Raw genomic sequence first — 16,055 nt, 5'->3', positions numbered from 1 at the left:
ATAAGAAGCGCTGGGGAAAACTCTGGATGAGGTGGTCTGAGTATCTAACTAAAATGTCTCCTGGTGCCTATTAGGTTTTCTGTGAACATCCTACTGGTAAGACTTGCCCAGAATTTGCTGTGGGGATCATCTTGGAATCTCCAAGGGAAAATGTAACGGGAGAGGAATGTCTGGGTCAGGTTATCCCCCAGTTTTGACTGGAAGGTGTTCGCCCTCAAAACAGTTGAAATAAAAAAAAAAATTAAATGTGGGAGAGTCACATTTTCAACATGTATGGCTCACTGTCATACATACCAAGCAATCTACAACACAAAGAGCACAGGGAGAGATTTCTGGAAAAACAGAGGCTATTTGGAGTCTGTTTCAGCTAAAGTTGACAACATTAAGCTTTGCTGTTGTTGTGGACTCTGTGCTGGTGGTGATAAAGTGTCATCTAACTTCTAAAACACCAGGTCAAATTTGAAGAAACACTAAAAAAAATCCCAGCATGGCTGTCAAGCAGGACATACAGGTTAAATACGGGAGCATGCTTTCCAATATAAACTGGGGTAATAGTCACAAAGTGTAAAAATCTATAATAAAGCATTAGCTGTGTTGAATGCAGCATCATTTGAAGATCAGAGTAGAAAATGTCCATTCTGAATATCTTACAATTATTTTTTCAGATTATTTTCAAGCATGAAATACTAAACTTTTAAATAATACTTCTTCATTCAAAGCTTTTGTTTTTATGTACAACATTAGGGTTGGACTCATTCACCCCTGAAGTTCCTCCTTTTTTCCAAAGCAAAGTTTCCAGAGCGGTAATTGCTCTTTGAGGCTGTAGTGTTGATCTCCGACAGCGTGAGGAGTAAAAGATGCTCCTCTCCACAGTAACTGTCTGTTGCTCTGCTGGCTGCTGGCCTAATTAAAGGTCAGTTAGCTCACCGGGCGCCACAACAATATAAACAGATTAAAGGGAAATGCCACTTACTACACAACACTTCTCAGGGTTTCTAACACGTACGGCTGTGCTTTTGACTACAACACCAAACATAAAAAAGTGTAAATTCTGTATGTGTACTTTATTGTCTTCAGTGAGCATGATTTGGGTGAGGACGACATCTACGACTGTGTGCCGTGTGACGACGATGGTGATGACATCTATGAGGACATCATTAAGGTGGAAGTACGACAACCCATGGTGAGATATCTGTTCTGTTATCACATTTCCCAACTAAATATCAGATTACAGATCATCTTCATGTACATAAATAACTCAGGTATGGACAGGACAGGAAGGTTAGTAAAGAGCCAAACTCACCCAGAATTCACTTCCCTGGTATTTGAAGATATTTCACTGCTTAATCCAAGAAATTTTTTCAGTTCCATATAAATGTGTGGATTTAATGCTTTTGAATTATAGTGAGATCTCTAATGAAAACTATCTCATACATCCATTTACTCCTCAGGGTCGTCAGGTTTTTTTTTTGTTGGCCTGAGACAATATCACTAGTAGTTTTTCCAATATCACTACTTTTGCTATGAATTTGACACACATCATAACCCTGTTTGAGCATGTATTCAGTGTTTATTATTACCCTAAAGCATCCTATCTTTCACTGTTTAATACTGGGTGTTAAACCTGTGATGTGCTTTGCCCTCCTCATGCTGCAGATCAGATACATGCAGGTAAGTTCTGCTGTGTTTGTGACTCGCACCATTCATTTCAAACACATTGCATCAAAAGAGACTGACCTGCCAGTATGGTTAGTGACCTGTGCACGGCGGTGGCAGAGACCCCATCTGGTTGGGAGTCTGACTCGAGGCTTGTCCCTGTAACTCCATGACTGCAGTGTTAAATGATGTCAGCGAGCGGCGCCATCTGCTTCAACTAACTTAGTTTTGTTGGCTTTGTGCCTCACGTCTCCTTTTGTTTTCTGTTAATTACATGCTGGACAGCCTGGACTGGACTTTCCTCTTTTAAAAATTTAGTTCCAGTTTTTGTGTTATTTACTCAAGCGGCGAAGAGCCAGAACAACTCCAGATGGCTAACTTACTTATATGATTTATTCAAACAATTTTTATATGAGTCACAACACAGAATAGAGATGTTGTAGTTAAGTATCTGTATGTTCCCGAGTGTGTTCAACGTAGATGTTAGAAACTTAAAAGAAAGATCTATAACAAATGAAATGTCTAAGAACTCTTATTTTGAAAGTTTTTTGGATGTTGACTGGAATCCAGTTGTTCCCGGAGGCCTCTTAAACCCAGAAAACTAAAACCAAAATCCTTGAAACAAGCCTGACATTGAATACAACACACAAACCTGTGTTCCTGAACTTTAGGTGCCGTGTCCTGCTGAGTGCTTTGGTAAAATCTCTAATTATATTAGATACATTATGCTTTACCTTTAATAAATGTGTTCTCACTTTAGAAAATGGGCATGACAGAAGATGACAAAAGAAACTGCTGTCTAGTTGAGATCCAGCAGACAGAAGCCAAGTATTACAAGACTCTAGAGGACATAGAGAAGGTGAGTTAACTTTATGTCATTATTTTTTCCTGGTCCCATACCCTTCATGCCACCTGTTTGGTGCCTCAGCATGGAAATGTCAAATATCAGCAGATTCATTTGGGAGCACAAATGTCACAATGGCTGATCAATAGGGTTATTATTATCATGATCCCAATGGGAGACATTGATCACTAGTTTGTACATCATTAGGGATGCACTGAAATGAAAATCCTCGACCAACACCAAAAATAAGGAAACCAAAGCCGAAACACCGAAAGAAATTATCATGTCAATAATTAAACCATAGCATTTGCAATTAATTGAATACTTAGTGTGTGTTCAATACTATAAATACTGGTTTTTACAAAGTATGTATGTGTCCCTTATGCTACCTAGTTCTGGAAACCCAAGTTTCATTTTTATTCGTGTTTTTTAGTGGCCAAAGGTTACAATAATAGCTTACTGCCTATGTGTGTATATACATGTACTTTTGTTGTTATTTTTCTTCAAATTATTCTATAAATTTTATTCTAAAATCAAGGCATTGCAATATCAATCCATCCATCCATTTTCATTCGCTTATCCAGAGTCGGGTCGCAGGGGCAGTAGCCTAAGGCGAGAGGCCCAGACTTCCGGGGGAATCCCAAGGCGTTCCTTGGTCAGGTGAGAGACATAGTCCCTCCACCATGTCCTGGGTCTACCTTTAGGTCTCGTCCCGGTTGGATGTGCCCAGAAAACCTCACCAGGGAGGCGTCCAGGAGGCATTCTGACCAGATGCCCGAGCCACCTCAACTGGCTCCTCTCGATGTGGAGGAGCAGCGGGTCTACTGCGAGCCCCTCCCGAATGCCCGAGCTTCTCACCCTATCTCTAAGGGAGAGCCCAGCCATTCTTCGGAGAAAACTAATTTCGGCCGATTGTATCCGCGATCTCGTTCTTTCGGTCACTACCCAAAGCCCATGACCATAGGTGAGGGTAGGAACGTAGATCGACCGGTAAATCAAGAGCTTCGCCTTCTGACTCAGCTCTCTCTTCACCACAACAGACAGGTACAACGTCCGCATCACTGCAGATGCAGCACCAATCCGCCTATCGATCTCACGCTCCAGTTTTCCCTCACTCGTGAACAAGACCCCGAGATACTTAAACTCCTCCATTTGGGGCAGGACCTCATCCCTGACCCGAAGAAGGCATTCAACCCATTTCTGAATCAAGACCATGGTCTCAGATTTAGAAGAGCTGATTCTCATCCCAGCTGCTTCACACTCGGCTGTGAACCGCTCCAGCAAAAGCTGAAGATCACATTCTGATGAAGCCAACAGGACCACATCATCTGCAAAAAGCAGAGACCTGATCCTCAGGCCACCAAAACGGATGCCCTCCACACCGCCTTGAAATCCTGTCCATAAAGGTTATGAACAGAATCGGTGACAAAAGGCAGCCTTGGTGCAGTCCAACTCTCACTGGGAACGAGCCCGACTTGCTGCCGGCAATGTGGACCAAGCTCTGACATTGGTCATACAGCGACCTAACAGCCCGTATCAGAGGGCCTGATACCCCATATTCCCGGAGTACCCCCCACAGGGCCCCCCACAGGGCCCCCCGAGGGACGCTGTCAAACGCCTTCTCCAAATCTCCAAAACACATGTAGACTGGTTGGGCAAATTCCCACGCACCCTCCAGGATCCCCCTAAGGATATAGAGCTGGTCCAGTGTTCCACGGCCAGGACGAAAATCACATTGCTCCTCCTGAATCTGAGGCTCAACAATTCGACGGACCCTCTCCAGATCCCCTGAATAGACCTTACAAGGATGGCTCAGGAGTGTGATCTCCTTTTAGTTGGAACACACCCTTTGGTCCCCCTTTTTAAATAAGGGGACCACCACCCCGGTCTGCCAGTCCATGGGGACTGTCCCCGCTGTCCATGCGATATTGCAGAGCCGCGTCAGCCAACACAGCCCCACAACATCCAGAGCCTTAAGGAACTCTGGGCTGATCTCATCCACCCCTGGAGCCTTGCCACAGAGGAGCTTTTTAACCACCTCAGTGACCTCAGCACCAGAGATTTAAGAGGCCAACCCAAAGTCCCCAGACTCTGCTTCCTCACTGGAAGACGTTTCGGTGGGATTGAGGAGGTCTTCGAAGTATTCTGCCCACCGATCCACAACGTCCAGATGGTGGACCAGAATCTCCTCGAAGCCGTACGGAAGTCTTGCTCCATGGTCTCACCGAACTCCTCCCATGCCCACGTTTTTGCCTTGGCAACCACCTGAGCCACGTTCTGCTTGGACTGCCGGTACCCGTCAGCTTCCTCTGGAGTCCCACAGGCCCAAAAGACCTGATGGGACTCTTTCTTCAGCTTGACAGCATCCCTAACCGCCGGTGTCCACCAGCGGGTTTGGGGGTTGCCACCACAACAGGCACCGACGATCCTGCGACCACAGCTCCGGTCGGCCGCCTCAACAATGGAGGCACGGAACAGGGTCTATTCAGACTCAATGTCCCCTGCCTCCCCCAGAATATTTTGGAAGTTCTGTCGGAGGTGGGAATTAAAGCTCCTTCTGACAGGAGACACTGCCAGACGTTCCTAGCAGACCCTCGCGATACGTTTGGGCCTGCCTGGTCTGACCAGCATCCTCCCCCACCATCTAAGCCAGCTCACCACCAGGTAATGGTCAGTTGACAGCTCCGCTCCTCTATTCACCCGAGTGTCCAAGACATACGGCCGCAGGTCAGACAAAACGACAACAAATTTGATCATCGAGCTGCGGCCTAAGGTGTCCTGGTGCCAAGAGCACATATGGACACCTTTATGTCTGAACATGGTGTTCATTATGGAGAATCCATGACTGGCTCAGAAGTCCAATAAAAAAAACACCACTCGAATTCAGATCGGGGGGCCGTTCCTCCCAACCACACCTCTCCAGGTCTCACTTTTGTTGCCCACGTGAGCGTTAAGGTCCCCCAGCAGAACGAGGGAGTCACCGGAAGGAGCGATTTCCAGCACCCCCTCCAAGGTCTCCAACAAGGGTGGGTGGTCTGAACTGTAGTTTGGTGCATAAGCACAGACCACAGTCAGAACCTGTCTCCCCACACATAGGCGGAGGGAGGCTACCCTCTCATTCACTGGGGTAAACCCCAACGTACAGGCACCAAGATGGGGGGCAACTAGTATACCCACCCCTGCTCTGCGCCTCTCAGTGGGAGCAAATCCAGAGTGGTAGAAAGTCCAACCCGTCTCAAGGAAACAGGTTCCAGAGCCAGAGCCATGCGTTGAGGTGAGTCCGACAATATCTAGTCGGAACCTCTCAACCTCACACACCAACTCAGGCTCCTTCCCCACCAGAGAGGTGACATTCCATGTGCCAAGAGCCAGCTTCTGTAGCCGAGGATCAGACCGCCAAGGTCCCCGCCCTCGACTACCACCCATCACACACTGCACCAGACCCCTTTGGCCCCTCCCACAAGTGGTGATCCCACAGCATTGCAATAAATCAATGAAAATATTAATTCAGCACTGTTGTAACAACAATGCATAATAAAAATTAAAACTCTATATAAAATGTTTCAATTGACCCTACTCGTGTACATTAAATAAAAACTCATTATAAATAAGTCAAAAGAATACATTATAATTGTACAGGCTTATAACTGAAAGGTCTGCTGAGAAAGACTTTAAAATGAAACATAGTCTCTAATAAAAACACAAAGTGTCAAGCGCCTTTTACATTTTTCTGTGTAGGACTACTACGGCTTTGTCACATGAGTCTGTTGCTCTACTCATTGGGAACATGACCTGAAGCACAGAAGTTTCTCACTGATTATTTGTGCGGACAACATGGATTCGGAGAGTAGCAGTGAGGACTAGGGACGGGCATTGTTTGATTTTGAACGATTCTGATTCCAATTCCTCGTTTCGATTCCGGTTCCTATCGATTCCGATTCTTTGAAGACATGACATGTTTTGCATGAGCCAGCTAACCACGATCCTACTAGATGAAATCTTAACTTCAACATGAATTCTAACTATGAACAATAACATCACCTTCATTTAGACAAAAACATGTTTTGGAGAATAAAAGAAAAAGACTTGCAGCACAATCAGTGTGTTTGTTTCTGACCACAACCAAAGTCTGGAAGAAGCTTCTGGGCTAAATGTCTCCAACATATCCAGAAACGTCCAGCTGTTTTCAGCTAAAACTCTCAGGATGATCATGTCCAGGATGACTGAGAACTACACCTCCATGCTGCAGCAGCATTCAGTCAGAACAGAAAGTGAAACTTAAATGTAGCTGCTGTCAGTAACAACCTAACAGATTTTAAACATTAAAACTCAACAGAAATAGTTCAGAAAGGAAATTAAAATGTTCACAAGTTTGTGTGTGATTTATAATAATAATAATTATTATTATTATTGTTATTATTATTATTATTATTATTATTATTATTATTATTATTATTATTATTATGTTATTATTATTATTATTATTATTATTATTATTATTATTATTATTATTATTATTTATTGTGGAAGAAGCTGGTGTGGTCCATCACGGACAAGCTTCTCTAGCATGATGACTAATTATTCTACAGGTTATTGTTCAGCCTTCTGACACTCACGTGTCTGACTGCTGACGCTCCGTGTGTGTTTTTATTTCTGCAGTGAGTCAAACTCACCTCACACCATCCAGAGTTTGTTCTTTAAAACCTATTAAATCCACTGTGTTCATGTATTTTAACAAGTTTCCTCTACGCTGCAGAAGTTAAAGTTTACGTTACGGAGTAAAAGTTCGGCAGACACTTTTGTTTAGATTTGGCCGCTACGTGCCGGGTTGGGGGAGGGGGGACTCGGTGCTGCACACAAACAGCTGGTGTGATCAGCTCTGAAAAGCATTGATCACAATTTGCAGATCACGTTTATTTTTCAAGGAGATTGGCCACGGATTCCTTTTTCGTCTGCATACTAGGAATCGAAATACAAAACATTGAGCAATTCCAGGAAAAATGAACAGTTGGAACCGGTTCCAATCAATGCTCGATGCCCAGCCCTAGTGAGGACTAAGTGTTTGTGTGTTCCAGCTCCTTGTTTCCATAAAAATAATTAGTGATATGAAATTTTTTGCCGATATTCAATATCAATATCACTGTTATGGCCGATAACCGATACCCGTCGATACCGATATACTAGCATTAATGCTTCAAAAGTCATCAGATTTTGTGTAGAATGAAAATTATTAAAGCTGAAGTTACGTTACTTACAGCTTTTTTTTTACTCTGAGTACACCGCCATGTTGGATATTTTAACTAAATGCAGCCAAAAACCGAAAAGGCACTTTTAAAGTGACTGTGTGCATTTTCCCTGTCGATAGGGGGCACTGCATAGCTAAATCATTTCAAGCAAGCTGTATTTTTGTGTTCGAGTAACACCTTACCAACGGATGGTCATTACTAACTGATGGTCATTAGGGCCAAAAATAACTTGGGGGAGCAATTTTTGAACAGGTACTTGTCAGTTCATTCAACCTCCAGCAAAACGACAAGTACATCAGACTCCCTTTCATCACTGGCAACGAGTGAAGAGATTAAACAATGTTTATGGATGGTGAAAGTTTTGCAATTGTTGGTTACTAATCAGAAAATTAGTTTTGTCCTCACGGGCTCATGTAGAAGGAGCATGGTGGGTAAAATGGCGTCACCCAGAGACTCCATGTATTTTATACCTGATTTTTATGGTTATATGTTACAAAGCCACCAATATTTTTCAACAACTGGGCATCATTAAATTCATTTTTGACAACATGTCAATAGAAATTTCTGGAGATTAATGGTAAAAACTAAACATTGTCTCTTTGTCATTTTAGTGGCCAAATTTTCAGTGCATCCCTACACATAGATGGTAAACCTCACCAAATGAATAACTCAATAGGGTATAGTTATAAACCCAAATGTAAGCAAATATAACAACTCGTTTCATCATAATACTGTTATGACCATGTAAGCGATAAAGTCTGAGGATTTAAAGGGCCTGTATACTCACACACATACCTACAGTTTTCTAATATTAAACAACTGTTGAGATCAGCGCTGCTAACACATCAGTTTCAGCGTTCGCAGATCTCTTCTGCGATTAGATGGAGCTCTACAAATCACCCGCACCGCTAATTTCATTAAACTAAATGTGCAATCTGTGTTTCCCACATCAGAGCAACGTGAGAGAGCAAATCAGAATAAATACGCCTCTTATTATCAGAAGACTCGTAAAGCTTAATTGAGTCGGGGTTCATAAAGTCTGTCGTTTTTAGCGTTGCCTCTAAGTTGATCTATTTGTTATCATTACGATGATGAAATGCGACAGCCATAAAGCAGGGAGTCTGTGAGGGTTTTTCATGTTGACTACAAGCAGCACACCAGCTCTCTGCCGTTACGGGTCTCTAAGTGTTGCAGCCTCAAACTAAATGACACGATAAATAATGCCTGTGTATTTCCAGGGTATTGATTCCTGCTAAAAGCTCAGATCAAGCTTTGTTTCTACGTTATGGACACATTTTCATGTAGAAAAAAATAAAACTCTGTCTCTGCTTTCAACATTGTTGAAAAGATGTATTGATTTGTACTTTTTAAAAGTCACTGATTTGTCTCTGGCTTGCCTTTAAGAATTACATGATCCCGCTGAAGCAAGTCTTAAACCCACAAGAAATGGTGGCTATTTTTGTCAACTTTGAGGTGAGTAGATGGTCAGGTGAAGGTAAATATTATCTTGCATTTTTCTTTAGTCAACATTAGTATGGAAACCTTTATCGGTCCATGTTTTCACCACAGGGACAACAGGAACAGATTCTAATTCTTAATATGCTTTTTATAATAAAGATGTTATGTGTGTTCAGATGAAGTGATCCAGATGATCACTCTGGGCCCTTTGTACGATCTAGCTGTAGACATCAGAGTATTCGTCCTAGATGATCACCACCAAAAACTGACACAAACTTCCTAAAAGTAACCTGGGGAACTTTACAGAGTCCTCAGATGACCTTCTATCATTGTTTTGCATTAGAGCTGACCTCAGATCAGTAATTACTTTGTGACGATGCAAATGTAAGTTATATACTCCCCTTAAAGCTTTAATTGTGATTTAAAAACACCAGTTAATGCATTTTAAAGGCATTACATGGTTTTCAGATAGCTTTGCAAATTTCCACTTTCCGGTCTGAGTTACAAAGTTTTTTATGACCCACCCCTGACAGTCAAAAGGTGTGTGTGCTATTTTTTTCTATGCTAGCATGTGTTTATTCATCTTATAGTCACCCACCTCATAAACCACTGGTGGATTTTAATGAAACTCCCAGAAAGTAACCCCTGGATGTACAGCTATAACTGATTGACGTTTGTAGTGAAGCCACATTCAGAATGGCCTTGAAAGCTAACTGATATTAGCAAACTCAAAACTAGCTTTAACTCATTCATTTATTAGAGCTAAAACCTGATATGGTCGTAGCTGTTTGTCACTCATAACACACACGCTGAGTTAGATGAATAATAGTCCAATATTCTTTATCTGATTAATGTAGGGTACATTTATAGTCTGTTCATGTTGCGGCTTGCTTTTTTAACACAAGTATGATATCCTATACTTTTCCTTTTCCTCAGGATATAATCCGAGTGCACTTTGCCCTCCTGCGAGCCATAGACATGAACATGGTCAGTGGAGGAAGCGGCCTTGGCAAGATCTTCCTCGACTTTAAAGAGAGGTCAGTGTCCTGAAATGTGCAGAACCCGTATGCAGCTCCATCTGAAAGGTGGAGGTTTGAGACTAGTAGTTACAGACTATTAAAAGCATGAAAGCTTGGAAAGTAAGATAATTAAAATAGAAACTCAAGCTGAGAGAGCATGCAGCCAGTTGTTCTCAGTTCAGCCAGAAATTATCTAATTAAATGCACTAAATGTCTTATAGACCCTTTTACTGTTTGTAAACAATATGACGTCAGCGAGAATGCGCGCGCAGCTTGGCAACAGAGAATGGTGTTGTTTCAGGCTTTATAAAGCTACGCTGCGGGGTTATCACTGGCAAATCTTGAATGTTATATTATTAATCTCACTTTAACGAATGGCAACAGACTCCCGGATCCCTGTGGCAATACGGAATGGGTGTAAGATGTAGGTGCGTGGCCAGACATCCAGTGGCCCGATATATATACATTTTTAGTGGAGAGGCCCAGTAAGTACACACGTGAGAAGCTACGGGCATACAAATCGTTAGATGCAGTTTTGCATCTTGAAGGCAGAAGTCCTTCCTAGCCAAAGACAAGGACACAAGACTGCTATGTACGAGGCTTGGGTCATAGTAAACAAACCAGAGAACTACGTCTTCACAGCCAACTGTACCTGCATGGCAGGGTGAGTATAGCATAGGTTTCTTTATTTAGCATGCTCAGAGTTCAATCGTGTTAATTTTAGAGAAATACAGTTTATACTAATATGCAGTGAAAAAATACAGATGAATTAGAATGAAATGTTAATTTCATTTGCAAACCAGCAAACGCAACTTACTTTATTTAATAGAACACACGTTAACCAGCTTTCTGGTGTAATCTTAGTACATAATTACCTTACCTGATATAAAATGGGCGCTACAACCTCGAGCTTTTCGGATCGTGTTTTCAGTCCAGTTTTCATCAACCCTTTTGATGGCCTGCAGCCACAGACGCCTCCGATTTGGTTGAAATGGATGTGCTCCCTTCGGAATAATGTAAAGTTTCAGTCCACTGCTTGAAGAGAAGCGATTCTGGCATCCATACACGCAACAACCCGACATTTTTATGTGCTCAGAACTTCAAAACAAAGGCTTTAAAACTCTGTTTTAGTATCGAGTGTGAATGAGGAAGCCTTCAGTTTCGTTGCCAGGCTGCGCACGCAACTTTTGATGACGTAGGTAGTAAAAGGGTCTATTTTCTGTCTCTTTTTTGCCTCCAAAAGAGATGGGTTTTGTCTGCAGAGGGGGATTTTATTTATTGGAAATGAGGAACAGAGGGGTCATCCAGCAGCAGAGTGGTTTGGGCGAATTCCACAAGGGCACGAGTGCCATCAAGCAGAGAGTCCCTGCTTGGCCTACTGGCCAGCTGGACGTTTATTGCTTGTCTCTCCTCTGCCACGTCCTCTTTCCTGCTTTTCGTCCCTTTTTCCTACAGAAAAACTTTCAGCTCCAAATTAACTCAGAGTAACTGATTTTAAAACAGAAATAAGAAGAATTTCTTGAAAAACTGTTATAAATACTCACTATAGCCAGTCAGATTGTTTCATGTAGTTAAAAATAGCCATGTGGTGGGACATTTCTGCTGACTGGAAACCAACAGTGACGGAGGGGGAAAGCTATTTTTAATTCTCTGGTCACCATCTTGCCCAGCTGCAGAACAACCTGTGGGTAATTTGCACCCCTGATGGGATCCGTGATTTGCCTCCCTGCTGCGCTAAGTGCGACTGCTTCATAGGTAACGGTAATGATGGTGATGATAGGTTCTGACTCGGGTCTTGATTCCACACACTGCCATAGAGACGGCAGTCTCCTCAAATACTGCAGCCATTACTGCAACAACGACTCACTCGTCTTTCTGTAATGTGTGTTTTTGCATATATGATTATATTTCTGTGATTATGGTGGGACAGAAACAATCACACTATTTATTTGTACAACTAAGTTCGCACAAGTGATGAGCTCATTTCTGGTTTTAATCTCAAGTCTAAAGGTCAGTTTAAAGCAAAGCAGCTTTGGAACATCTATCGATACTCTGTTGCTTCCCCTAGTTGGAGTGGCAGATGTAACAATTAACAATCCATTAAGAACATCTTATCCGCCTTGATACTCTCCAGTCTTTCCTAGAGAATCCTAAGGCATTCCCAGGTTGGATGGAGGTATTCCAGTCAGATGCTAAAACAACCCCAAGTTCTATGAGGAGGAGCAGTGGCTATACTCCCCTTATATGACTGAACTGCTCACTTAGTTTTTTCAAACCCAGGACACACTGTGCATTTAATGGCCATCCTGTACAAATGTCTCATTGTGAACCAAATGTGGCGAAAAATGGTGAATGTGAGGGTGATTTACAGATCTGTGGCCATTCTAGTGTGACCAGCTCAGTGAAAGCCTGAGCGATACTGAGCAGCTTTGTGGGAACAGCAGTAGCTCAGGAGGTAGAGCGGGTTGTAATTGGAAGGTTTCAGGTTTGATTCCAGCTCCAACCAGCCTGCTGGTGCTGGCTGGAGGCACCGGTAGAGCCAGTGTTTGGCAGGTCTCGCCACTGTCAGTGGCAGCTGTGGCAACATCGTAGCTCGTCCCCACCAGCGTGTGAATGTGTGAATTACTGATTGTGTTGTGAAGCACCTTGGGGGGGGGGGGGTTGTAGAACCTTAAGCAGGCGCTATACAAATACAGGTCATTTAGTCTTCAAGCAGTGTCAGAAAACCTACAACTCTGGTCCGCCAACGAAAATACACCCAGGGAATGACGCAACAAAACTAATGACGAAAGTACTATACAATAGTAGCATTAGCAACAGTAGAGGCTACATGCAAGAACATGTGGATCACTCCTTTTTGGAGACTGGGTAGGAGTTACATTAAAGAAGTTTTAACAGTGGCGCCATTTTCTCTCTTCATCGTTGTTGTCTTGGGTATCTGCCGGCTTTTAGTGATGTCTGCTTTGCGGCAAGTATGTTCATGATGTTAGCGTGTCCTACCATCACATGTCAACAAGACACCAGCATACATGAAGTCCTGATTGACGCAACAACTCCACCTTTTCTTTCTACCCATCTGTTTCACTCAGTAATCCATGCTTTCATATATCTACCAGGTGAGATTACTTTAACAGTACATTTATTGTAATGAGTGCATCTTTCATTGATCGGCTACAGAAGCAACAAAATGCTGCTGCTCAATATTTAACCAGGATTTGTAAAACAAATCATAATTATCTCTCCTAAATGATTCCACTGGATGCTGGTTGAATTTACAATTTGTTTTAGGGTTCTCTTAAAGCCTTAAAGGCCTCACTATAGTTTTTATTCCTGCCAACTCTTTCTGTCTCAGGTCAGACGACTAGTTGCTCCTAAGTATTCCAAAAATAACCAAACTTTGAGGAGACCACACCTTTGCAACAGTGTGGGATGAGTCACATATTACCTAGTTACAAGCTGTGCTTTGAGTTATGTACAGTATAAGATACATAACTGTTGTAATAGTGCCTGTTGCTGTGAAGCACTTTGACTTTTACTTTAAAGTGCCTTATAAATAAAAGTGGATTGTTCTGGAGTCCTATTAATAGACATTTAGTGAGACGGACACGTGGGCATGGGCTTCTCTATTCGTTTTAGGATAACATGACATTTGAATTTAAAGTTTGAGTGTTTTGTAGCCTAAGAAAAAATCCTAAAAATCTGATTTATTTGCTGCACAGATTCTATAATTAACTAATGCTTTAGACATTGTTGGTCCAACCCAACAAAATCTGAGGGAAATATAAAAACAGCTTAACATTTACCTTCTATTCATAAACAAATTTGCTGATGACACGCCAGTCATTGTTACTGTTCACCTTTATGGTGGCATTCTCTAAAATGTGACGCAGTTATTTTAGGAAACGATCCATTTGATTTGTGGACCCCGTCCATCGCCGCCTTTCAGGTGATTGACACGTATACCTTACTCATTTCAAGCCGTCGAGCCGTCTTGTGTCTCAGTTGCGAGAAACAACCGTGACCAGGGGATTTGGACTCATACAGCAGAGTCCTCCTTAGGCATCTCAGCAGTTTTCCTGAGGATCCAGCTCAGCATAATTAATTTAGTCATCCGTGCTTGTAAGTCGCTGTGACCTTTACAACAATGTGCTTGTATCATTTTTTTTCACGTTGTTGCAAAGGATGAAAAGCCCTTTTTGTGTGTTTGTCTCTGATCTGGAAGCCATGCTGAAAATGCCACTGTTTTATCTTCCCAGTTCTTAAGTAGCCGGGGCCCAGGCTGAATGGAAAAGTGCACTCAGAGGAAGCTCTATAAACTAAATGACCATCTAAATGCCCTCTTGTTGATATACTCATTTGCAACATTCCCCAACTCATTTCCGGAGTAATCTGGTGCCATCCATGTGGCACCTAATCATCATCGCACTCCGGGCCTTTTTAGAGGGGATCTGTGCTCTGTGCTCTCCTTCATTTGCTGTTTGCTGATTTTCCTTGAGTGGAGGTGAGGGGGTCCCAATGCCATGTGTCACAGAATATTAGCCGGCTCCACATCCTGTCACTTCTGCTTTGCTGGGAGATCCCCTTCGTCGTTTGACTCAGCTTGCTGCAGGGTGAGGGTGAATGCCCAGGGCACAGTTACCCAAAATTGTGTTTTCTGTGAAATAACATGCACAGCAGCATCCTCATTATGAAAGAGGCCTGCACAGCAGGGTGATATCACCAGCAAAGAACAGAAGTTTTAGCAGCTTCTGCAAAACCCCAAAGGAGACCAAACATTTCTGCTGTTTAGATATTGCTGCTTTGCTTCTCCTTTCTCTCTCTAGCCATGCAGGCTCATTTTGCCAGCTGGACTGCTGTAGAACTTCCAAGCATGCTTGTGAACATTTGCTAGGTGAATTTAAAACTAAAGTTGAACAGATAATCCATGTTTTACCATTTTTTTTATTTATCTGGCTTTAATTTTGGCTGCTTCAAATTAATTAACAAAGACAATGTAGGAAGCTGGACGAGTTTCTTTTTGGAGCACGAAGAAACAAACTGACAAACTTTCTTCAAAACAAGATTAGCATCCTACTACTTTACTTATATTTACAGCAGAGCCTTCAGATTACAAAACGTTAATCTGCAATGCAACAAGAACATCGAGAATGAAGAGCAGTTATCTCTAGTGTTAGTCAGAGAAGCCGGTCTGTAATGACCACTGACTGGCTGGATAAGAAACACACAAAGCCTTTTCCTGTCTGCATTACATCTTTGTTACTCTGCCTGTTTAAAAATAAATAGAAGCTAAAGCTCAAGTTTAACAGGTGTCACAAAATTCGTTTTCAACATTTCCTCTTCTAAAAACTAATTTTCCATAAACGCAAAGATTGAAATCAAACTAATTAGGGCTGAGAGAGAAGCATGCAGAGAGTTTGTAGGAGCTTGTACACAGTTGCCTGCAGCTGTGAAGACAACAAATGGGTCAGATGTGGCAACAGGCTTCTTTAGAACCAAGCCGGATGAGCACTCAAATTAAGTTGAATTATTTTCGTGGACTCTGTTGTTGCCATTGGGAGAGCCTTTTGTCCCCATGTGGTGGGCTTTTCTCATTAGGTCTGTGCACCAATAGAAACGGAGCATGGTAATCAGCTCCATGGCGTCTCGTGTTCATGCTTTATTAACGCTGTTGAGCAGAAATGAACATGTTTGCATGCTCTCACTGACACGGGCTGTTCCAGGGGTTGGCACAGAGTGGCAGCTGCCACTTTATTTGCAGACTACATGGTAACAAAAAGTCTGCTCTACCCGTTAGTTACAAAAATTTTCTGTTTCACTTTTCGTACCATCATT

The 16,055-nt window shown here is 42.5% G+C and overlaps 1 protein-coding gene across 11 annotated transcripts in view; it reads left to right on the top strand.

Moving 5' to 3' along the window:
- The window catches only part of vav2 (vav 2 guanine nucleotide exchange factor), a 286,917-nt gene that overhangs the window by 241,920 nt on the left and 28,942 nt on the right, over positions 1-16,055 (top strand). For 7 of the 11 annotated variants that reach the window (XM_015975938.3, XM_015975970.3, XM_015975914.3 and 4 more), the window contains exons 5-9: positions 1,078-1,183; positions 1,657-1,671; positions 2,417-2,515; positions 9,151-9,219; positions 10,141-10,241. In XM_015975938.3, the coding sequence (XP_015831424.1) occupies positions 1,078-1,183; positions 1,657-1,671; positions 2,417-2,515; positions 9,151-9,219; positions 10,141-10,241 (390 nt within the window). The remainder of the gene's footprint in view (positions 1-1,077; positions 1,184-1,656; positions 1,672-2,416; positions 2,516-9,150; positions 9,220-10,140; positions 10,242-16,055) is intronic. The other 4 variants (XM_015975985.3, XM_015975978.3, XM_015975950.3 and 1 more) reach the window with 1 other exon arrangement.

This window comes from Nothobranchius furzeri, chromosome 6 (assembly GCF_043380555.1).
Source record: "Nothobranchius furzeri strain GRZ-AD chromosome 6, NfurGRZ-RIMD1, whole genome shotgun sequence".
Classification (NCBI taxonomy): domain Eukaryota; kingdom Metazoa; phylum Chordata; class Actinopteri; order Cyprinodontiformes; family Nothobranchiidae; genus Nothobranchius; species Nothobranchius furzeri.
This window is presented reverse-complemented; position numbering and strand designations above follow the sequence as displayed.